At 38.8% G+C, this 24,988-nt stretch overlaps 1 protein-coding gene and 1 long non-coding RNA gene across 3 annotated transcripts in view; one reads left to right on the top strand and one right to left on the bottom strand.

Moving 5' to 3' along the window:
- Window positions 1-24,988, top strand: part of tmem65 (transmembrane protein 65) — an 88,428-nt gene that overhangs the window by 14,341 nt on the left and 49,099 nt on the right. Inside the window, exon 2 of one of the 2 annotated variants that reach the window (XM_043688531.1) lies at window positions 13,548-13,619. The exons of the other annotated variant lie outside the window; for it this stretch is intronic. Within the exon in view, the coding sequence (XP_043544466.1) occupies window positions 13,548-13,619 (72 nt within the window). The remainder of the gene's footprint in view (window positions 1-13,547; window positions 13,620-24,988) is intronic. 2 annotated transcript variants of the gene reach the window in all.
- Window positions 14,773-24,988, bottom strand: part of LOC122549168 — a 17,798-nt gene continuing 7,582 nt past the window's right edge. The window contains exons 2-3 of the long non-coding RNA XR_006311441.1: window positions 15,456-15,599; window positions 14,773-14,850 (exon numbers count right to left, since the gene is read on the bottom strand). This is a non-coding gene — a long non-coding RNA (uncharacterized LOC122549168). The remainder of the gene's footprint in view (window positions 14,851-15,455; window positions 15,600-24,988) is intronic.

Genomic DNA, 24,988 nt, shown 5'->3' with positions numbered 1-24,988 from the left:
TGAGGGTACAGTGTTTGACAAAAATTATAAAGATGTTTTGGATCTTGGCAGGCTTATGACACATTCATGATTTGCAGCGGACAAGTGATCAGATGACGGGTTAATTTTGTGCTGTTGAAAGGAACATTTTGTTGGCATTCATACAAAATCACTGAAGTGGCAACATGTAATTGAGGAATGGGTTTATGTTAATGAAGGATAGAAATTTGAGATTCTCTCCATGGTGATTATGCTGCAATCAAGGGACAAAAACATTTTGTTGCCATTGGCTATTTTTGAATGGATTGGAATTCAATGGGATGTCACAGCTATACAGGACAATGCTAGGGTTGTTGTGATGCGCACACAACAGGGTGTAGCACTGGCATGATATAAATGAAATGTCTAATCTAGGAGAAGGGTAGTTCACGTGTAAAGCAATGAATCAATTTCTAATTCAAATTTTCTTATCAGCAAAATAAGGTTAAACAGTGATTTAGAATCCCCATTATGTGCATTATGCTCAAACGTTTTGACCCTTCTATCAAAATAAATCATTACCTTGGAAAGAAGCAATCCTATTAATTACCTTTTTTTAGTTTATCTATAGGCTGAAGAATTCAGGCAATCATACTTCGGTTGGGTCTTATTTATGTAAAGGTCTAACTCCCCTTGCTCACTGTTCAGAACCTTGTCATCTTCAATTTAAGAAAAATCCATGCTGAATTGATACTCTTGTATCTGATACATGCTGTATACCAATGAAAATTGGTATGCCAAAATACTAATAAAAATGAATTGCTGCGATGACACTGCATGAGCATTTGCACGTTCCTTAATTGCCCAGTTTTGCTTAGTTTTATCACAATCTATTGATCAGTTGTTGGCTTCAAGGTATATTAATTACTTTTTGGTTTCTTTTTTTGTAGCCATTTTGTATCATGTTCATCCTGCAGATTAACCCAATCTAATTCTGCATTATACTATTAGATTTATTCATTGCCTTGTTCCTGTACTGATATCGGTTTACTTTATGCTTTGGATACAGTTGAAATAATGTGAAGCCATTCAGCTCATTAGGTCTGTTACTTTGTCCAATTTAATTCCATTCCATCGCGTATCAGCATTCTTCATGTCCAAGTCCAAGTCCAACTGCCTTTTAAAATTGCTTAGTAGCTTTCAGTAGCAAAGCAATACAAATTTATTTGTAGCAAGCTGCACTTTAGACATGGCAGGGTTCATGTTTGGATTAAATTCCAACATTAAAGAAAATGGCTATTTCAATCTGTGCAAAAGTAGTGAATTTTTTTGTAAAAATGTTCACCCAGAACTCAGACTGCATGATCACAATATTTAAGGTTGTAAAGATAATAAATAAAAAATTGAAGTTGAAACAAATGATTTGTTTGGTTATGAATACCTTAAACTGTGGATGGAGAAAATCTGAAAATGCACGTCTGAGGACCCCTTTGTTTAACCAGGGTTTCAAGAAAATATTGCACAACTACGGCTTTATTGGCCCAGTATTAAAGCTTTTGTCAAATAACACTTGAGAGAGGATTAGCCTGTGTACAGAGAGGAATGTTGAGTAATGTGCTGGAGGATGCAAGTTAGTGTAACTCTAATGTACATCATGTTCATGAAGGTTCCTTGGACAAGTTTAAGCCTCCATATGATGTAAATGTAAGTCAATGTTAGCATAGTAAATATAGATGAGTGAAGACTGTAGTCCATAAGAACATAAACAATAGGGTCAGGAGTAGATCATTCAGCCCACCGAGCCTGGCCCATTATTTAATAAGATTATGGTTAGTTTGTTTGTAGGCTTTACATCACTTTCCTGTCTACTCCTATTAATCTCTTCTACCTTTGTAGATCAAAAAATGGTTTGCTTTACATATTCAATGACCCAAGCATCCCCCACACAACAGGGTGTAGTACTGGCATGATATAAATGAACTATCTAATCCAGGAGAAAGGTGGTTCACGTGTAAAGCAATGAGAGAATTCACTGTGAGAGAATTCCAAACACACAATACCCACTAAGGGGAAAAAAAACCTCTTCTCCATTTAAATTGGGAGGAACTTAGCCTGACATCAGTTGAGAAAATGCTAGAATCTACTGTAAAGGATGTGATAACTAGATGCATAAAAAATAATGGGAGGATAGAGCCAACGTGGATTTATGAAGGGGAGATCATGTTTGGCAAACCTATTGAAGATTTTTGAGCATGTTACTGAAGAATAGATAAGGGGAGCTGCGAATGTAATGTATTTGGATTTCCAGAAAGCTTCTGATAAAGTCCCAAGCTAGTAAATGGAATTGGAGTGCATGGGATTAGGGTAATACACTGGCATGGATTGAGAATTTGCCAGGAGAGACAACCATAGGAATAAATGGGTCACTCGTGGGTTCACAGGTCATGACTAGTGAAGTACCACAAGGATCAGTACTTGGGGACCATCTATTCAAAAATTTATGATTTGGATATGTGGATCAAATGTAATGTTCCCAAGGTTGCTGCTGACACAAAGGATTTTTTGTGAGGAGTCAGAGAGGTTTTGAGGGAAGTTAGAAATGCTGAGTGAGTGGGCAAGGATAGTGCAAGTGGAATGCAAAATGAAAAAAAGTGAATTTTAACTATTCAGGAGGAAGAACAGGAATGTAGAGTATTTCTTAAATGATGAGCTTTTGGAAAGTGTACAAAAGAGTCTAGGTTTCCATCTCCATTAATCGCTCAAAATTACCACACAGATGGAGCAAACAATTAGAGAGGTAAATAGTAGATTGACTTTGATTGCTAGAGGTCTTAAATGCAGGAACAAGCACATCTTGGTTCAGTTGTATAAAAGGCATAATTTGGTCTCCTTAACTAAAGGAGCGTGTACTTGATACAGATGGATCTCATCAAAGGTTTATCAGATGGGTGGGTTATGGTGTCAGGGGAGATTGAAGAGACTGGACTTGTGCTGTCTAGAGTTTGAATAGTGAGAAGTAATCTCATTGAAGCAAACAAAAATTCTTACAGCAGTGAACAGAGTGTAATTATATATACACACACACACACACACACACTTGTGTTGGAATTTTACTATCCTTTGAATGGCGAATCTTTGGAATTCTCTACTCCAGAGGGCTGTTGAGGTTCAATAATTAGTGGGGGACCATGATGTTGAAGTAGAAGATTAATTATAATCTATTTCAACAACAGAGCAGTTGAGGTGCCAAATGGCCTAACTCCCCCAATTTCCACCCCACCCCCCCCACCTCCTACATTCTTTTTTGAATTGTGTCCTAGTTTGAGACTCTTCCCGTACTCCTGTAAATAACTCCTCAAGTTATTGTTTGGTAAGATCACCTCCAAAAAGGATAAGATGAATCCCATCAATCTTTTGTTACAAGACAAACCCCTCTTTCTCTTCCCCTCTCCTGAAATTGGCAGAGTGAACCTTTCCTAAACTGCTTCCAATACATGCAGGACAGCCATCGCCTGCCCCCCTCAATGCCACCACTACCTCCGTCCCAGTAAGTGCATGATTACAATATAGTAATAAATAGGAGCAGTTTATACTTCCTGTTTCCAGACACTCAGGCAGAGGAAAGTTCTATCTAAACATTGACTGTGTCCAACCCTTTCAAGATCTTGCTGAACAAGCTTGGTAGGTCTGGCAGCATCTGTGAAGAGATATCAAAGTTAATGTCTCAGATCCGGTGACCCTCCTCATCAAGAGCAAGTTCTGAGGATGGATCATCAGACCCAAAACATTAACTTTGATTTCTCTTTACAGATGCTGTCAGCCCTGCTGAACGTTTTCAGCAACTTCTGTTTTTGTTTCTGATTTTCAGCATTCGCAATTCTCTCAGTTTTTCCTTTCAAAATCTTCTTTGTTTCAATCACCTCTTATTCCTTTAAACTCCAGACAATACAGGCCTATCTTACTCACTCTGATAATGGAGTTGATGAATCACATTAATAAACCTCAGCCAATTAGTCTCCAACAATCTTTACTCTTTACTCTTTACTCAGCGAGTCATGAGTTCATGGAATGCCCTGCCAGTAGCAGTGGTAGACTCTCCCTCATCATGGGCATTTAAGCAGGCATTGGATAGGCATATGGAGGATAGTGGGCTAGTGTAGGTTAGGTGGGCTTGGATCGGCGCAACATCGAGGGCCGAAGGGCCTGTACTGCGCTGTATTCTTCTATGTTCTATAAATTGGGGTAAAGTGGAGGACATTTTGGGAACCATTGTTCCAGACTCATCATTTTCCTCCCAAGCTACCATTTGCTGGCATATGACATGTTTTTATTGCACATTTTTCTAAAACAAAGTATTTAATTTGTGTTAAAATTAATTCTTACTAATTGTTTCCATTCTTTCCATTGAAATCTGTTCCATGGTTTGACTGCTTGCTCAATGAAATACTCCAATTAGAGATTAATTCAATCCTGTTTTCTTTTAACTATGTCCTCTGATTATACTACAGATGCAGTGCAACAGTCAATCAGTCTGTTATCCAATTCCTTAAAATTGCTGTTGCAGGATTCTAATCACCCTTCAACAATCTCTCTTTCTAGTGAAGACATGCACACTTTGCAGAGTCGTTGAATGCAATCCTTCCCTTGCTTCAGTATTTCACATTGCTACATATGATTTCCTTCCAGTAGCTGCAGCATCTCTTTACCTTTGTCACAAAGTGGGGGAATGGGGAAGAAAGGTTATGTTTTTGCCCCACTTTGCTAGTGTGCTTGTAAATAATATACCTCAAAAGCTAATCGACAGACATCAACATAGTTCACAGTTAGGGCATGGTCCAGGGAAGAAATTATTCATTTTTGGTGAAGATGTAAATGCAGACTTTTTGTTTCTTTGTAATTCACTCAAGAGACTGAGCCACGTTATGGAGTAATTGAAAAGATTTGTTAATACTGGGAGATAGATCAAATTGACTACTTTTTTCAGAATACCATAGGTTGACTGTTTTAGAATGTTGTGGATTGTCTTAACTAACGTGTTAGAAGTTTTCTCAGCTGTTAAAATATCAACAGAGTTTTCAGTGCAGGTTGTTGGAGATGGATTGCCCTGAAACCACCTGAGTGGGATTGAAGCTCTTAATAAATGTGTTTGCTGTTTTTGAACTTTGACATTGCAGTACATCCACTAGGTATGAAAAGGCCTTGCAGAGCCTCATAAATAGTGTTGGGCAATACAGCTTGGCAGAGGCATGTTCTTTCCTGAATGCTCGTTTCACTTATTTGTAATATGGTGACAAGAATATGCACAGCATTAACATCATTGATTTCTGAAAAGAGAAGATTATTGTTGTATACAGTTGTATAAGACTTTGGTATGGCCACATTTGGAATACTGCGTACAGTTTTGGTTGCTGCCTTACTAGAAGGATGTGGATGCTTTGGAGAGGGTGCAGAGAAGGGTCACTCGGAGATGCTAGCTATGAAGAGAGGTTGAGTAGACTGAGGTTGAGGGAGGAACCTGATTGAGGTCTACAAAACCATGAGAGGTATGGACAGGGTGGATAGCAAGAAGCTTTCTTCCAGTGTGGGGGAGGGGGCGGGGTCAATTCCTAGGGGTCATGAACTCCAGGTGAGAGGGGAAGAGTTTAAGGGAAATATGCATGGACAGTTCTTTACGCAGAAGTTGGTGGGTACCTGGAACGCCTTGCCAGCGGAGGTGGTAGATAGCGTTATGTAAGATGGATCTGAACAGATACATGAATGGGCAGGGAGCAGGTTTAGATAGAGGATCTGGATCGGCACAGGCTTAGAGGACTGAAGGGCCTATTCCAGTGCTGTATTTTTCTTTGTTCTTCAATTTTTTTTCAAAATTCAGCTTTCCATGTATCACAACACTTGATTTGTTTATTTGTTGTTGAATGTGGTTGTGACCCTTCAAGTGCTGCATTCAAGTTGTCTAAATTTAAAGAGACTTGTGTAGGAATGCATATGAGGAGCATTCTCATAGAAGGTTCATAGCCAGGCTGCCCAAGTGGGCTGCTGCTTGCCAAGAACCCATGCAGGCTCTGGAATTGTCTCTTTGGCTGCAATTCAGATATTACAACTGTAAGTGGCCTCATTCCCCTTGCCCATTCTGCCCTTGTCAATATCTACTGAAATTTTAAAACTTTTTCACGGGAATAACCTAGAAATTAAATGGACGAAAACAAGGAAAGCACCCAATGCTGTTGTAGGTTTTTCCAAGCATGAAAATATATTTTTCCACTTATTCTACCATCAGTCTTGAACATGAGGCACGTGTGGTTGAAAAACTGCAATTGGGCAAACTTTTCAATTTTTCATTGTTGATGTGCAGTGTAGAAAAGGAAGGCATGGCTTGATATAGATAAAAGGAAACCTTAGGAAACTGGAATAAGATATGAGAGAAAAGGCTTTTTTTTAAAACCCTGAGTTAACCACAAAATCTGGTGCTGATTTATTTGAGAGGCTTTTGAGTGTGCACAATTTTAGGAAATTCGTTAGAGGCTCACACTAAATCACAATAAGCAATGCCTGAAATTTAAAAATGAAACAAGTGCTGGAAATATGAGAGTTGGGTAGATTTGTGGAATGGGAAAAGTGAGTTAATGTTTCATGTCTCCAACCTGTTGTCAGTTTGAGGTATGACGGATTTCAAGCAAGGGAAAGGTTGGGGCTGTCAGGTGGTGGTGATATTAAGAACTGCAAAGGATGGAAGGCTGGAGAGATCAAATCATGACACAGGTGATGGGGCAAAGCTGAAGTTTGAACAATTAAAGAAACAGAAGGTTGGTTTGGAGAAGATGCAAATGGAAATGGCAGAATGAATTGTATTGGTTTTATTTCCTTTTCTTTGTTCTGAACTGGGAAAAATTGAGTTTTGTTTTCAATTTTGTTCCTACCCTCACCTTCATATGGTCCATTTCAGATTCTTCCACATTATGTATAATCCCCATTTCTAGGGATAATACATTGACAAAAATTCACTGACTCTCTCAATCATGTTGGCTCTTTTTTTTAATATGTTGTGGGCTGAAAGGATCAGTTCAATGTTAAGATTTGTTTTTATCTGCAAGGTTCACAAAAAAACTAACTTTACACAGACTTTTTGTCTGTCACAACAATCAAACCTAAGGGGTCTGCCCATTAGGTCGCACACAGCAATAAAAATGAAGACTTGAAGGAGCCATGTCAGGATTGAGCCACAGTTCTGGAATCTTTAGTGCAGTGGAAGTGTCCCTATCTCTTGCATAGAAGTTCCATGCTCAAAGTTTGGAATGTAATGGTCACAGAGGTGTGAAGCCTCAGAGCTAGTGACGTGAAAATCGAGTTTTGTAACCCCACCGGGGATTGGGGGAGCACCACCTGCAGATCGAGAAGCCCTGCTTGAAAGAAACATTAATGCAAACATTCTTGTCACTTGTATTTATTTTTAGATAGTGTAACAGAATATTTGCAACCTGAGGTTTATACAAAATAACTTGGCAATCTGAAAAGATCAGTCAGTAAAGCCTTAAATATTTCGGGCAAGGTTGTAATATACAACAGATGGGTTTGTCAGTATGTTTTGCTGTGCCAGTGAGAGAGCTTTCAGATGTAAACCTGAAGGAGATCGGTCATAAGTCTGTCTTGATCATCACCATTGATGTTGCGGCTGTGAGATAGTGGTTTAAATATCAACCGCAGAATTCAATTGGTAATGGTATTGTTACTGTGCAAGGTTAAACAATCATAGATTTTAATAACATTGTGAAAGACCTTTTAAAAGAAGTCATCCCTTGTGCAAAATTAAAGCAATGGCAGATTTACATTCTAGATGGCATTCAATTTTCTATGTTTTTGTTAAATGAGATGCTGTGCTGCATTTGGTAACTTTATCCTCCAGGCAAGGAGGATTTACTCTAAACCTTGCTATGTGCTGTATCAAACCAGTGCTTGCAGTTAGTTTTGAAAATAGACAGTGCTGTTCTGGCTGTCAGCTTGGTCTGTTGCCCCCTTGCCTGACTTTAGGATGAGCCCAACCTGCTTTTTTATAAATTGCCAGCTGCACAATGAAATTGGATAATACATAAACAAGCACCAACAAAACTATGCCAGCAGATTTAACCAAACTGACATTTCCTAGCTATCTGTTGCCAACAGCTCAATAATAATAATAATACCCAAAACACCTTCTTTGGCTGATCACTTAAAAATAGCGAAGTGCAAGAATTGCAGAGCAGGTTTCTAATTAGCAACTTAGATTAAAAAGAACTTGATCTTTGCAGAATGAATATACATTTTAAGTATTTTCTTGCTTATGAGACAGGCAGATAAAAAACCTGTGTTTTTTAAAACAGCAATACATGGGTTAGCCTGTGACTGTCCTAATTACAATGTATTTTGATTTTTTGGGAAGGTTTTCACCTCCGAAGAAGGAAAAAAATCTGGTAGAACATGCTGCTGGACACTGTGATGGAGTCTCTTCTGTCAGATTCCTTCAGTGCAAATTAAATGTTAAAAACAGATTTTGATATTGAGGACTTTAACAGTGTTGCTTTATGATAAAGCAATAGGCAGAAGGACACAGACCTGTAATAACAGTGCTATTAGCGTTCTATGGCCAAAGCCTAGGTAACTGGTCATGTTTCATCAGTGTAATTCTAGTAAATGAACTGCTGCAGGTACAAAAACTAGTGATTCATCGAGGGCTTATATGATGTACAACTTTTTTTAGAGTCCTGACAGGATTTCAATGACTTGACATCACATTATGCAGTGATATTGAAGCAGATAGCAGAAAACCTAGTTGAAGAGTGAATGTATTATAAAGTTTCTGAAAATCTTGAGGGAATTCCGGAGTTTAATCCTTGGCAGCTTCAAGGTATAATAAACTCCTTTGTTCAATTCCCATCACACAGGCAAGAATTTCAAAGAATATTTACTATTTTTATAAAGTTTGTTCAAAAATGTCAATTTGTAATTTTAATCTTGCCCATTTTGTTACAAAAAAAAGGTTTGTTCTATCAATCCTGTCCCATTTCTTACCTTTAAACATTCACTCCCTCCTCCACTGGTGCACAGGAGCTGCAATGTATACCATCCACAACTCCCTTTCCATTCCCACAACCACTTCAGTATAGAAGGACAAGGGCAGCAGATACGTGGAAGCACAACCAGCTGCAAGTTCAGCTCCAAGCCATTGAACTATCTTGAACTTGGGTCGACATCGTTGTTCCTTCAGTGTTGCATGGTCAAAAATCTGAAATTCTCCTTTTAATAGCACTGGGGCAGTAGATTCATAGGTGCCAGTCTCCTCTCCAAATCTCACTGTCCTGCATTGCTGGATCAAAATCCAGAAACTCTCTTTCTAACAGCCCTTCAGTGGTTCATGAATCAGCTCAACTCCACCCTCTCTTGAATTAGGGATGGGCAATAAATGCTGTCCGAGACAAGGATGCCCACATCCCATGACTGAATTTTAAAAATTCAGGTGCTTCAGGCTTCACTTCAAACTAGAATTTTGCTTTAAAACCTGAATTGGTTCTGTTGAACATTTCAATGGGACATTGATGATTCATAGCTATGCTTAAAACAGTCGTCAGGTTTACAAAACATTCCTATTCTTGGGATAGGAAGAATTATATAATAGATTAATCTAAGATATATGGCAGAACTAACTTTCTTTCTCAGTTTGTTTCCTTTTTTGTACATCTTCTTATTTGAATCTATTGCAGAGGCATTAATTCATTACCAATGATTCATTACAGATAAACCTATGTTAACAAATTATATCTTAATTATTCAGGGTTTTATTTCTGAAGTCCCTGAGCAAGCAGGCACTTTCATTGACTAGACAATATGAATGGATTGCACCAGTGAGTCCAGCAGTGAGAAACCACTTTGAAGAACCACATTGTCATCATCCATGCCTGCTCAGTGTGATGGTAGCTTCCTGAATTCTTCACTTGTCAGGTTTCCCTTGGTTGCTAGTATTCTTAATCCAGGAACAGAATGGTGCAGGATGGGAAGGCCACATTTGTATAAAGTACTGAGTGGGATACTACATTGCCAATTTGCTGTCCTCCAATATATCAATAGATATTAAAGATACCACAATGTTGCTGTTAAATTTGTATGGAGACTTCTTGCTGTTGGCCAGTTTCCCTGCCTGGATCAGTTCCATTTTTTAAAAAAAAATTCATTGATATTTAATTTCATTGCTTGTGGGAAGGAATGCATTAATCTGCTGCCCAGTTTCCTCCTTACCCTTCAAGGTGATTCATTGTGTGAAGTATTTTGACACTTTTGGATCGTATATTGTTTTTGTTCATGTATATTTTGGATCATTCTATAAGTGAATCCTTTCTCTCTGCATTGGAGTGGGTTTGACTTCTCTAGTTTTCTTTGGCCATCACTCGGTTGGGGCAGTACTCAGTGAGTATGTTTCAAAATAATGTAAAATCTTAACATGGTGATCTTTAATTACAGGTTTTGAGTTGCTTGTAATGCAATATTTTGCCTCAGTTCTTCAGCAGTCTTGTGATATTTCATTGGTGGCTAATAATATGCGGCAGTGTTCTCTGGTGTAACTTGAAATGGCTGCAATTTTTAGATTAGATTAGTTAATGTGGAAACAGGCCCTTCGGCCCAACAATTCCATACTGACCCCCCGAAGAGCAACCCACCCAGACCCACTCCCCTACATTTACCCCTTCACCTGCACATTTTTGGACTGTGGGAGGAAAATGTGCAGGTTAGGTGAATTGCCTGTAGTGTTAGGTGAAGGGGTAAATATAGGGGAATGGGTCTGGGTGGGTTGCTCTTGGGAGGGTCGGTGTGGACTTGTTGGGCTGAAGGGCCTATTTCCACACTGTAAGTAATCTAATCTAATCTAAAATTTGCAGCCATTTCAAGTTACACCAGATAACAGTGCCGCATAAATTGTCAAATATCCGACAAGTGCAAGTTGACATTGATAAAACCATCAGTGCCAATTCTTTGGTGTGTTTCAGTAATGGCTAATCAAGGTTGTGAACAGTTTTGCGTTGAAGGGAGGTGAATTGTCACAAGTTCACTGGTGCAACAGCCTTAGCAGGGGAGAGCACAAGGCTGAGGAAATTTTGTCCATTTGGTCAGTTAATTCGTTTGGCTGGATAGCTGGTTTGAAATGCAAAGTGATGGAAACAGTGTGTGTTCAATTCCTGCAATGGCTGAGGTAACCACGAATACCCTGTCTTCTCAACTTCACCATTTGCCTGAAGTGTGGTGACCCTCAGGTTAAACTCACCACCAGTTGTCTCTCACTAATGAGAAAACCGACTGAATTGTGGTGGCTTGCACTTTTAAATCTTGATATTCATTCATATGAGGCTTGATATCAAATTTTGACTAGTAATGAGCCTATGAAACACATTGGAATGTACAATTTTGTCAATGCGACCATATCAGTGCAAGTTGGTGATCAGGTATTTTAAATATTTGGAATTCAAAAGGAGTATGACGGCAAAAACAATGCATGCCAGATTTAGCACCTCATTTAAAATCTTGTACTAAGGATGCAATAATGGTATTTAGAGCACATCAAGAGGATTATAAAAATCATGAAAGACATTCCATATTTGACAAGCTTACTGAAAAGTTTTGAGGATATAATTAATAAAATGATTGAGAATTAGATGTGTATTTGGGTTTTCAGAAAACTTCTGATCAAATCCCACATAAGAGGTTAGTGTGCAAGATTAAAGCACATAGTTTTGGGGTTAATATACTTGCATGGATTGAGAATTGGTTAAGAGTGGAATAGTATAAATAATCTGGTCTTTTTCAGAACGTGAGTCTATGACTAAGTGGTTACCACGGCGATCAATGCTTAGGTTCCAGCGATTCTCAATATATAGCAGCAATTTAATGAGGAAATCATATGTAATATTTCCATGTTTTCTGAAGACAAAACATTGAGGAGTTAACAGTGGTGTGCAGAATGTAAAGAAGGTTCAAGGTCATTTACAGAAGTTGACTGAGCAGATAATGGCAGATGCAGTATAATGTTGTTAAATGTGTAGTTATCCAATTCATTAGGAAGAAGTAAAATGACAAATATTTAAATGGTGACAGAGTGGGAAGAGTTTATATATAAAAGGATCTGGGTATCCTTGTATACTTTTCATTGAAAGTAAGCATACATGTGCAGTAAGAAGTTAAGAGGAGAAATGCTATATTGGCCTTCAGTGCAAGAGGACTTGAAGTGGAGCAAGAATGTCTTGCTGCACCTTGGTGAGACCACACTTGGAATCTTGCATTCAGATTGGGTCTTCCTGTCTTTGAAAAGATGTATCATAGAGGGAATGCAATGAAGGTTCAGCAGGTACATTCCTGAGATGGCAGGATTGTTGTATAAATGAAAGATTGGGTCTCTTGGGCTTCTACTCACTGGAGTTTAGAAAAATGAAGAGATCTCATTGAAACATTTAAATTCTAACTGGGCTGGACATATTGGATGCAGCAGTGATATTCTCCCTAGCAAGGGGCTCATAAAAAAGAGGTCATGGTCTCAGGATACAGGGTAGGCCATTTAGACCAGAGAGGAGGAGAATAATCTTCTTTCCAGAGGCTGGTGTCTGTGAAATTCTCTGCCACATAGGCAGTGGAGGCTAAGTCTCTAAATATATTGAAGTATTAAATAAGTTTATTACACAGTAAATGTATTAAGAGGTATGGGACAGAACTGGAGTTTGTGTTAAGTTAGAGGATCAGCCATGATCATGTTGAATGTGGAGCAGACGTGATGGGTTGAATGGCCAACTCTTGCTGCTATTTTTTAAAAAGTTTCCATTATACATACTGTTGCTTTAGTTTACACTGGCCTGCTGAAAATCGTGGAGCTTGATCCTAATAAAAACACAATTTTGAGTCTTATTTTCTTTACAAATGGTCTGATTATCTTTTGTTTCTTCCTCCTGTTCCACATATATTAATTGAAAGACTTTCTTCCAGTGGAAGGCTATTTCCCTGCATCCTGGTTTAAGATGGAAAGAAGCAACAAGTTCTATTGAAGCCACAGTTTGATGAGATTACTGAGCATGAATTATAGATGGTTTGAAATAGCATCTCCTTCTGACTATTGAACTGTCATCATTGATTTTCAACCCTACCTGAAAGCATATTACTTTGTGTAAAACAAGTGCAAATGAACCCAGATAATACTGTGAGAGTGGGAGCATCGTTACACCTGAATATGATTTGAAATCAGTGGGTTTTTTAAAAAAAAGACCCAGGCTCCTATTCAGCGTAGTATCAACAATTTTTAAATCCTGCCTGCAGAACTGTAGAATTGACCAACTGTGGTGAAAAGCTATTGATTCGCACATTTGAGAGGCAGGTGAAAACAATACAGCAAGGATTATTGGACAATAATATTGTGCCTTTCTTCAAACAGCATGTGTCCTATCAATATTACAGTTGAGGGGTGGGGGTCACTGAATTAGGGGACGATGAGTCCTATATTGAGCTATGTTGTTAAAGTTTGGGAAAGGAATGTCTTGTACTTGCTGAAATAAAGTTAATAAATGTGGTACTTGTATTTGAATTTATAGCATGCCCTGGACACCGCTACCCCAGAGCCCAGATTCCTATAAGCAGCACGTGGAGAGAACAGGCTGCAGCAGGTGACGCAGGTTGCTTTCTTGTGTGTCCATGCTCCTATTCCTGATAGTCGCAAGATTTCTGTCGTGCTTTGGAATGCGCTCACTGACTAACTTGTAGACCTGTTGTTCAGTTGTCAATTTTATTTTTGCTGCCTTTTGTGTTCTATGCTTGTGGCTTTGCTGTTGTTTTGATGTGATTTTGTGATCTAGAGCAATGCCAGTTGATGTGCTGTTCACAAATCTAGTTCAGGTGTTTTGTTTTTCTTATCTGCCAGCTGCTTATTGCAATCATCATTGGCCTATGATTGCAGCCTTAACTGGTTAGAGCTGTCTTAATTTTGTAATTAAAAAAATGCCCCTCGAATACTGTGAATCATTTATTTTCAGTCAAGAACATTTTTTTTGGTTTTGGAAATGGTATTGAAAGCATAAGGAAACATTAGAATTTTTCAAGTTTGAACACATGCTTTCTTTCAAGTAGCAATGCCTAAGAACTTAGCCTCATATCTACAGTGCCAAACTGTCACTTGGCATTTGCACTTTATCGAGAATATAAGCAAAGGAAGGTTTGTTTTAACCTTCAGAGCAGGGTGGCATGAGATAGGAATACGACAAATTGTAAGAAACGTTATTCTGCAGAAGTCACTTTGTCCCTTTGCTGCCCATTAAATAGACACAGTGAAAACAACACACATAATCGATTTATAGGCTTTTACTGTTCCTTCTCTGCTTCATATTTTTTGCTGTTACTGTGCCTTTTTCTATTATCTTGGATTTTAACGCCAATGACAGTTATTATGCTGCAGATGCTTCATCATTTGTCCGCTCATGGCCAATACATCAGACTACTGCATAAAGTATCAAAAGAGGGAAGAATAAATGAATCAGATAGGATAATTAGAAAATGAAAATTTTGTGAATTTTGCTACAAAATATTTAGTTCTGGGATTCGCAGCAGTCAGTCCAATTCAGATGACTAACTTGTCGGTAATGCAAAATTGAAAAGACATGTATTACTTTTCTTCACATGTCAAATGCAGTAATCATTTGGCCTTTACTGCTAGATAGTAAGAGATGCATCAAAACCAAATTCCCACTGCAATACTTGAGCAAAAGCATGAATTTAAACAAGAAATCATTAGATTTTGCCTCACAAAACGCTAGGACAGAATGAGGCCATTTGACCGACTGTCGTGCTGCTGTCTCTTTGAAAGAGCTATTCAGTTAATTCCATTCTTGTTTCTCCGCTGCTCTGCAAAAAAAAAATCATTCAACCATTCTTTTCATAACTCCAGTACCAATCCTACATTTATGCAGATATGTTCAGTCAGTGGAAAGAATCTTTCAGCAATTATCCTCCTTTGATAATTTTGAATACTGACTTACCCTCTTATGATTTTCAGCAGCTGGAAATATCCTCTTTAACTTGCATTGCTTCAGTAAACTGGAATAAATTTCTATGTTCTCATAATCAATTGCATCCTGAGACCGAGGTTGAGTTTTGTCCAATTTTTAAGACTTTTCCTGTAATTACTAGGCAGCGTAGAAAGGATATTAATGATCTATATGCAATGCAGCATTTCCTGGAGTGGATAATTTGAAATAGTGTCAAACTATTTAATTTCACCGTCGGGATTATTTGTAGTAAGTTTTCTATACTAACATAGATCCAGCCTGCAAGTTTCATTGAGATGCTGGACTCTGTTTAACAACAGCATTATGTGCAGATTTGACCTAAGTCAGTAGTCGCAGTACTTCTTTTTTAAAAAAAGTACTTAATCTTTCTCCTGTGTCCTTTTTGTTTTAAAGTGAATATGAAATTAAAGGAGCGTACAGATATCTTGGGAGATTACTTACTATGTAAATACTCTTTTCCGTGTCTGTGATTTCCTTCCCTTTCCCTGCCCCCTACACTGGCTGTAAAAGGGAGTGTACCAGCTCAGTTCTGTGGTGTTCCCTGTTCTGCATGGTTGGTTCCATTGTTCCAGTTTCCACAGTATCCTGTAACAAAACACAAATGGAACAGAATCAAATCTCCCATATTGGTTTGAGGAGGCTGGTGTTTTTAGAGAATAGGTTAACTGTAGAGCATGGGAGAGAATAGGTAAATCACTCACTTGAAGGTAAGGATCCTGTGGCATTTCAAGCTGTTTGTTCATTTTTTAAAAAAAATCAATAAGTTAATGAAAACGGGTGCTCAGGAATCTTTTGCAACAATGTCTCCTCAATTCCATTCAGGGTTAGAAACGCTATTTTCAACCTCAGCGCTTTAAGAGGTTTAAAATAACCCACTTGCCTTTAACTGCCCACAGAACAGGGGCCTCCTGTTATGAACCTGCCTGGGAATCCACACATCCAGCAACAAAATAATCTTTGTAGAAACTAGGCCATCTTTTGCAGCAGTCAGTGTGCAATGTTCTGTGGTTTTAAAAGTTAACACCATAGCTAGTCCCTTTGACCGCTTCTGTGTAAAGGTTGATGTGTAAGTTTGATATGGGGGGGGTGGGGTTGGGGATAATAGGATCCAGTTAAGTGAATATGCTTGGGCTAGGGTGGGTGCAGTTGGGGGCAGTCCAGTTGGTCCAGAGTCAGGATGAAGGTGTGGTACAAGCTGAACTAACTTCTAATGATTGAATTGTTTAATTTCATTTTTCAGATTGTGGTGGTGAAATTGTGGTAAGGTTCAACTCTGACTGCTAAAATACAATCAATCCTTCGTAACACGACTTAAGCTGAATGTGCTATCAAATTTGAAAGAAAATAGCATATTAACATCTGACAATTGTCTGAGAATTAATTACTCATAACTGAACGGAGCTGCAAAGTTTTGGGTTAGGTCTTTCTACTCGCAGTCACATTCTTGCCTCTTCAGCTAAATATCTTCATTGTTGAGCAGTTTAAGAAGCAAAGTCATGCAAGCACTTGGCATCAACCTTGCCTTCCTTATATGTTGAGTCGAGGGGATGTGGGGTCGGATTGAGTTGAATTGTTGGGGTGTCAGGTTGGTGATTGGCTGGGGTCAGGGTGTAAGTTGAATTTGGCAGGCCAGGGTGTGATGTCAGGCCTGTTCGGTTGGTCAGGTTAAAGAGTATTGGTGAGGAGAATGGGAGCAGTTGGAGGGACATTGAGGTTGGGGGGGTGGGGGCATTCAGTTTAATAGTTACACAGAAGTAGAGACAAATTCTCACTTTCCCTGGGTAACTATTAAGCTTAACTGAGTCAGTGACCTCTAAACTCTCTAACTTTAATGGCTTTGTTTTGAAGGGTTCCAGATACTGGGCAATCATCCATCAGAAAATTCAATTTCTTGGGCAGTTGTAGAGTCAGATGTATAGCAGACCCTTCAGTCCATCCTAAATTAATCTAGTCTCATTTGCCAGCATTTGGCACACATCCCTCTAAACCCTTCCTACTCATATACCCATCCAGATGCCTTTTAGATGTTGTAACTGTATCACCCTCCACCCTCTGGCGGCTCATTCTAGACATGCAACATCTTCTGTGTGAAAAAGTTGCCCCTTCGTTCCGTTTTAAATCTTTCCCCTTTCACCTTAAACCTATACCCTCTAGTTCGGACTACCCTACCCTGGGAAAAAAGACTTTGGCTATTCACCCTGTCCATACCCTCATGATTTAAAAAACCTGTCCGATCACCCCTCAGCTTCTGATGTTCTAGGAAAAATAACCCCAGCACATTCAACCTCTCCCTGTAGCTCCAACCCTCCATGTTAGCCAGACAGCCTGTTTGGTTCTCATTCTCAGCAATTTAAAAAAAAAAGTCAGTTCTTTTCAATATCCTGGGGTACCCTAGGGTTGCACACAGCATCATAGACACTGATTTTCAATTCCCAGAGATTCCATGGAGGGTTGGCAACCCTAACCGATTGAGCCACTTGCTTAAGTTTTGCCAATAAAGCCCAATCAAATAAGAACTCTTGAAAGAAAATGTTGATTACATGGTCTTTGACTCAAAAAAATTACATTGAGCATTTGCAGCAACACTGTAAAACATATACAAGCAAAGACATGAAAGCTATTGTGTTTTCATGCATCTCCTAGCTATTGCCATATCCAGTGATTGAATAGTTCGATTATATTTGTCAGATAGCAGCAGTAAAATTGAGATGAAGCTTTCATTCCGTCTGACATTTAAAACACAAACAATCCTTCAAAGCATTATTTGAGAATGAGTGATTTAGAATGTGAAGAAAATTGCATATTAATGTCTGGCTTTTGACTGAGGATTAATGACTATTATTCACAACTGAATAGTGCTGCAAAGTTTTGGGTTAAATCTTACTGGTCTCATTCTAGTCTCTTTAAATGTCTCAATTTTTTGAGCATTTTAAGAAGCAAATTCATGCATGCAATTTGCATTGACATTACTATATATGTATTCTGTAATCTATGGGGGTGATGGTGGAAGAGAGGAAAGGGGAGACAGTTGAAATCTAGAAGACTGCAGAATGAAGCTGAACATATGAAACAAAAGTTGAAGTGAGAATCGAATCTCATTGAAAGGTGTTATCTCCAACAAGAAAATGCCAACTACCTCTCCTTAACATCTAATAACATTCCGCCCACCCCCCCCCCCCTCCACAATGAACATTGTTTTTTGCACAAAACATAGTATCCATGTACTCAAATCAATCTGCTTCTATTAATAGGTTAAAGGTTTGTGGGGAGCAGAAAATGGAGTTGAGGTTGAGTTGAATTCAGCTGTGATTGTACTAAATAGCAGAGTTGATGGGTAAATTGCCTTCTCCCGCACTCTGCTCTTATTCAATAAGAATATGAACTATGTTGTTTTGCATTTCATTGTTTGCCTCTGGGGACTTTGTATTAATCATCATTGTTGCCAGTTGGTTAATTCTAAAATTAATTTATACCTTCTCGTTTGAGTTTTCATGAATTGTAAATCTCTTAGATTGGTTCATAAATTGCCTTATGAATCCAAAAATTTAGAACCTTAACTACTTTGCATCATATAAATCTAAATCTCAGAAATGGTGCTTTCCATTCCTGTCTCTCTTTTTTGTGCTTGTGGTCTTTATCAAGAATTGTTTTGACATCTTCATTTATTAGTTTGTATTTTTTTTAAAATTCATTATTGGTATATGGGCATGCATTTAATGCCATCCCTAGTTGCACTTGAGAAAACTGAATTGAGTTGCCTTCCTGAACTGCTGTGTTCATTTCGCATACATATACCTGTTAGTATTGTCGTTTGAACTATACCTATCCAGGCAACTGGAGAGTTTTCCGTGCTTATTTGTTGCCTTGAAGGTGGTAGACAGACTTTGGGGAATTTGGAGGTGGGTTACCCGCTGCAGGATTCCCATCCTCTGACCTGCTTATCTAACCACAGTGTGTGTACAACTAGTCCAGGTCAATTTTTGGTTAATGGTAACCTCCTGGTTATTGATATTGGGGATTCAGTATGATAGGAATGTTTCAAACCAATGGTGAGTTTTCCCCGATCGCCTAACCAAGTAAACTGTTAAATTCTAGCTCCCAATTTATATTGTGATCCCTCTAAATATTCTTGAATATCTTCAGTTAAGTCTGTTTTCCCCTGTTTGGTCTAACACCTAGAATTTACAGATATCTATTGTACCAACCATAAAATTGGGACTTTGACAAGCTCATATTACACAAAATCCAACTTGAGTGCTCTGGCAAATAATTCTGCATTGTGATTCCATGTGATTATCTATTTCTTTATTACTAGGTTTCTGTTTTACTACAAGAGCTAAGCCATGTGTGTTCTGCATGACTCCAGTGTACAATGGTTTACTCTACCCTTAATTTTACTTTGGATTTTCTATAATCCGTGCTTATACTTACCAAATTAGAGTACACTAACTGACATGCAATGAGACATCATACACACATGGAGGGGGAGAGATACAATTTCTTATTGTTGGTCTCTTCTTTTCATTCTGTTACCATGGCCTTATGTTGACTTAAACTGTTCAACCATTTTGCTAGTAAACCTTGGAAAGGAAAGCTTCCCCTGGGAAAATGATCTTTTAGGTGTTGCTTAAATCCTCATCCTAATGTTGGTAGTTGTACATAAAATATTCTTCAGCAAAGTTGAATGCTTTTTTAAGACACTGTGCACCAGATGCTGGAATACATAGGTAAAGTGAACTCTCATTTCTACATATTTCATCTGTTGATTTTCTTCCAATTATTCAGGAAGGGTATTTTGCTGCATCATTGACCTGTTCTTTATAAATCTAGTGAACTTTGATTCTACCCTGCCCAATAATTAAACGTTATCGCATCACATGGTTTGTCTTGATTGATCTTGTTTATTCTTTATTTTACAATCTGTGAAAGTACTCTCACTTTGCTTAGTATTCTATCCATGTGCTTTTCATTTTTTCATTTCAGACATCTTTATCTTCAATCTGGATTAAAATATTTTCCTGTTTCCATTTTTACGGAATTTATAATCCTTTTTGGCTATCGTTGTAATCTAATACATTTACTCACCACAATCTCTAATCCATCCTTAAATGATTTTGTTTCTCCCTCCTGTTTTTCCTTATTTTGCACCATTTTTCATTATTGCCTTTTTTAAAGCAGTCTTACATAGCTTTTCCTGATTGATTCATTTCATCTTACTTTTGTTGTAGGATCAGATTTGATGGTCCTTTGACCATTGCTGAAATGTTCCCAAGTTCTCAATTTTACCCATTCAAAAACATTATTAAGTAACAGCAGAGTAGTTTGCCACCTTCCTTTACTCATTGTTGCTGTGTATGTATCAAGAAACATATTTTGCTTTGGTTGTATGAATTGAGCTGGTAAGTCTCCCAAGTATATCTTTTTAGATTAAAATTTACAATTATTGTTCCCTTCTCTTCAACCCCTCACCTTTTGTCTTTTGTTCAGCGTAAACTAATCTATTTTTTCATTCTGGCTTACTTTCACTTTTCTGTCATTTGTTGCTAACTCTCCTCTTCCAAGTCATTTATTGTCAGAGTTTTTGTGGTTCTACTATGAATGATATTTAAAGTTGATCTTTTAAAAAAAGTCTAGAAGCCAATGAAATTTGCTTTCTAATACTGTTCAAGTGAAATTGATCCATTTTAAAGATTTGTGCTCCAAGTGCTGACTTTCTTCTTTCTTGGCTTAAATACAAAGGTCTAACTTTAGCACTGTGAGAAATTCCAGGTCTTGACTTGAGTATTCTGTTGAGGACACTGGGATGCTGGTCCACCAGTAATACTTTGAGCATCTTGGGTTTAGAATATTGTGCTGTACACTAAAATTTAAATCTCTTAGACAAAGTCTAAGGATAAACTTTGTAGTTCGAGTTTTATTTCAACCAAGCATACAGAGTATCGCAAGCGTTCAGAGTGTTGCCCCTTCGTCAGGTGAATTGTCTTGACCTGACGAAGAGTCTATGATCTGAAAGTTTGTGATTTCAAATCAACCTGTTGGACCATAATCTGGTTTCATGTGATTCCAGACTTTGTCCATCCCAGTCCAATGCTGGCAACTCCACATCACAGATTGGATCAAGATGAATCTGTTCAGAGATTTTACTTCTGGGACAGTAAACTTGGATCTCCTGACCAAGGAAATGCTGTGGAACTGAATAATTACTTTTCATCAATCGAAGACACCAATAGTATCCCAAACATGCAAGAGAGTCAGGGGGCAGAGCTGAGTATGATGGCCATCGCCAAGGAGAAGGTGCTAGAAAAAGTGAATGGCCTGAAGATGGATAAATCACCCGGACCAAATGGTCTACACCCCAGAGTTCTAAGGGAGATAGTGCAGGTATTAGTGGTGATCTTTCAGCAATCACCGGAGTCAGGGAGGGTCCTGGAGGACTGGAAAATTACTAACGTGACGCCTCTGTTAAAAAGGGAGTAAGGCAAAAGACGGCAAAAGCCAATTCGCCTAACTTCAGTCAATGGGAAGGGCTTTGGAGTCCATTGTGAAGGTTGAAATTTCTGAATACTTAGAAGTGTATATAAAATAGGGCAAAGTGAGCATGGTTTCGTCAAGGGGAGGTCATGCCTGACAAACCTGCCAGAATTTTGAAGTAACAAGCAGGTTAGACCTAGGAGAGTCAATGAATGTTATCTATCTGGACTTTAAGAAGGCCTTTGACAAGGTGCAACACAAGAGGGCCCATGGTGTTAGAGGCAAGATGCTAACATGGAAAGAAGATTGGCTGTCTGGCAAAAAGTACAGCGAGTGGGGATAAAAGGGTCCTTGTCAGGATGGCAGCCAGTGACAAGTGGTGTTCCGCAAGGTTCAGTGTTAGGACCACAACCTTTCACTCCGTACATTTAATGATCTAGATGAAGGAACTGAGAGCATTCTGCTGAAGTTTGCAGATGATACAAATATAGGTAAAGGGACAGGTAGTATTGAGGAAGTGCGGAGGCTGCAAAAGGATTTGGACAGATTAGGAGAGTGGGCAAAGAGGTGGCAGATGGAGTACAATGTGGGAAAGTATAAAGTCATGCACTTTGGTAAGAAGAATAGAAGCATGGACTATTTTCTAAATGGAAAGCAAATTCAGAAGTCTGAAGTGCAAAGAGATTTGGGAGTTCAAGTCTAGGATTCTCGCAAGGTAAACTTGCAGGTTGGGCCAGTAGTGAGGAAGGCAAATGCAATGTTGGTAGTTATTTTGAGAGGACTTGAATATAAAAGCGGGGATGTATTTCTGAGGTTCTAGAAGGCTCTAGACACTCCACATTTGGAGTATTGTGCACAGTTTTGGACCCCATGTCTCAGGAAGGATGTACTGGCCCTGCAGTGTGTTCAGAGGAGATTCATGCAAATAGTTCCAATGCAACATATGAAGAACATTTGACAACTCTGGGTCTATACTTGATGGAGTTTAGAAGGGTGGGGAGGGGGGATCTAATTGAAATTTACAGACTACCGAATGGTCTGTAGAGAGTGGATGTTGGGAAGATGCTCCATTGGTAGGACTTAAGGACACAGCCTTGGAGTAAAGGGAAGACATTTTAGAACAGAAATAAGGAGAAACTTCTTCAGCCAGAGAATGGTGAATGTATGGAATTCACTGCCACAAAAGGCTGTGGAGACCAGGTCATTTGAGTATATTAAGACAGAGATTCTTGATTGTTGAGGGTATCGAGGGTTACAGGGAGAAAGCAGGAGAATGGGGACAAGAAACTTATCAGTCATGATTGAATGGCAGAACAGACATGATGGGCTGAATGGCCTAATGTCTGTTCTTATGGTCTTATAAGTGTGACAATTGGATAGAGACCATCCCCACTGACAGGCTAATCAGCCAATGATTGCTTTTAAGGTGAGCATCAGAAATCATTGGTCCATTAGAATGTGCCACAATCAGCAATGTTCCTCTGACCATTGTTACCTGTTACGTGTCCTGGGTAGTTCTGTTGGAGACAGCTGGAACCTGCATTGCCAGGTGAGTTCAACATCATATGGTTGCTCATATTTTCTCCTTTTATGAATTAAATGTAGAAGTAAATAATTGTTTATGGACTTCTGTATAATTATATATAATACATTAGCACATTTCTGCAATGACTAAAAGAGCTTCATATGATGAATTAATTAGTTTCAGACATAATGAGTCATGTAGATGAAACACGGTAGCAATTGGTTGTTGCACTGTTCGCCATCAGCACCTCTGACTCTCTCAGTGCTGAACTGGAGCATTTGTCCAGCAGCTCCTTTCTTGGACTCTTGCTTTATGATCCAGAACTGGTAAATGAGCTTCATTATTAAATGTTCAGCACAATGGATATAACCTTCAAATTATTCACTTGTGTGTCACATTTTTCTCATGGTGATGAAAATGTAGAATTTCAAGACTAATGTTGCTACTTGCGTCATTTGTTTTTAAAACTGCTGACACAGGGCACTCTTGAACTGGCTGCGATCATCTTCGGAGGCTTGGATTTTATGCAGTCTGTCGAGCTGGGCAATGACTTCAGGGTCCACTTGATTGTAGAGAAGCTTTGTATAGGATTCGTAGCAATAAGGAAACCTCACTTGATGGAGCTGGAGGGTGGAAGCAGCTGACGTGGGATTTTGAGCTGCCAGTGATCAGTTGACAATTGGGTTCCTTCATGAGCCCACTAGCACTCATTATCCCACCACACTTTAGTAGTGGCTTAGGGATCAAATGAAGGTGGCAAACATCTCCTGAGATTCTCTGAGGGTTGCCCAATAAAGCCTGTCTAGTTTACCTACAGCTTCCCAGAAGTAGTATCCCTCACTATTAAGCACTCTGACCCACACTGAAAGCTATTTCTTTTTCTCCAACCCCTCCCCTGTGACTCCTGTCCTGCCTTTGTTTTCCGGTGGCCTAGGCTTGCTCCAGGATCCTGGACCTTAGTTCGAGGGAATATCACCAGTAGCCATGGCTCCCATTGGCGATGTCTATGGACCCCAGTTGATTTTTCCTGGCAAATGGAAACTTCCTTCATTAGTAGCCTTAACTGTGGGGCATTTACCAACAGCCAACTACTCAGTTCCTGAAGGGAACTTTAGTCTCCCCCACTAAACTGATGATTAAGGCCACCCCTGTCGATTCACCAAAATCCAGATCATAGATGCTCGAAACAGTATTGAGTATTATTGCATTTGTAGTGTAGCCCTCCTCAAATGCCTGTGTCACTGCTCATTCAGTTAGGGGAACAGAGGGCACATTATTCACTTCTGTCCTTCACCGAGAGAATAATGTTTTGTATCATTAACATAAGCTGAAGTTCCATTAAATCTGTTGCTATTGTTTAAAAATCCATTCGTCCTTTCAGGTATTGTGCCCTGGGGAAAAAAAAGCAGGCTGTGTTAACCCTGTAAAATTTAATGCCAGTGCATTCTGTCTGAGTGAGGATTAACTCCACATGGTGCATTCTGTGAACAAGCAAAGCTCACATGTTTCTGATCTGATCACTGGGGAGAGTAAAGACACTGGTTCTTTTTAATTAATCTTCTCCCAGGGCTTCATTCAGCAACAGATACATTTGATGTTTTTTTGTACAGGTTTACTAATCAGAAGAATTGTCTTTATTCCTTGATTTGATTAGAAGTGCTTTTTTTTAAAAAAAACATCAAATAGCACTTGTAAGCTCTGAGGTACGCAATTTAACTTGACTTGTAAGGCTTGAGTCAATTACAATTACTATATTTTCTTAAGTAGTTGTGGAGCTCTAAAAGTTCCCAGTCCTGTTTAGCTACAAGAGCATTCTGGACATATGATTTCTGTGAAACCTGTGAAAATATCAGGTTTCTCACAGTAAGTTTTTTTATTTCAAAAATATACTTTATTCATAAAATACTTTGATGATCTGTACAACGGGCATGCCAATACATATGTAAACATTCCATTTGTTTGCATACCGAAAACAGAG

This window comes from Chiloscyllium plagiosum, chromosome 4 (genome assembly GCF_004010195.1).
Source record: "Chiloscyllium plagiosum isolate BGI_BamShark_2017 chromosome 4, ASM401019v2, whole genome shotgun sequence".
NCBI classification, from domain to species: Eukaryota; Metazoa; Chordata; class Chondrichthyes; order Orectolobiformes; family Hemiscylliidae; genus Chiloscyllium; species Chiloscyllium plagiosum.
Note: the sequence above shows the minus strand (reverse complement) of the source record. Positions and strands in the feature narration are given on the sequence as shown.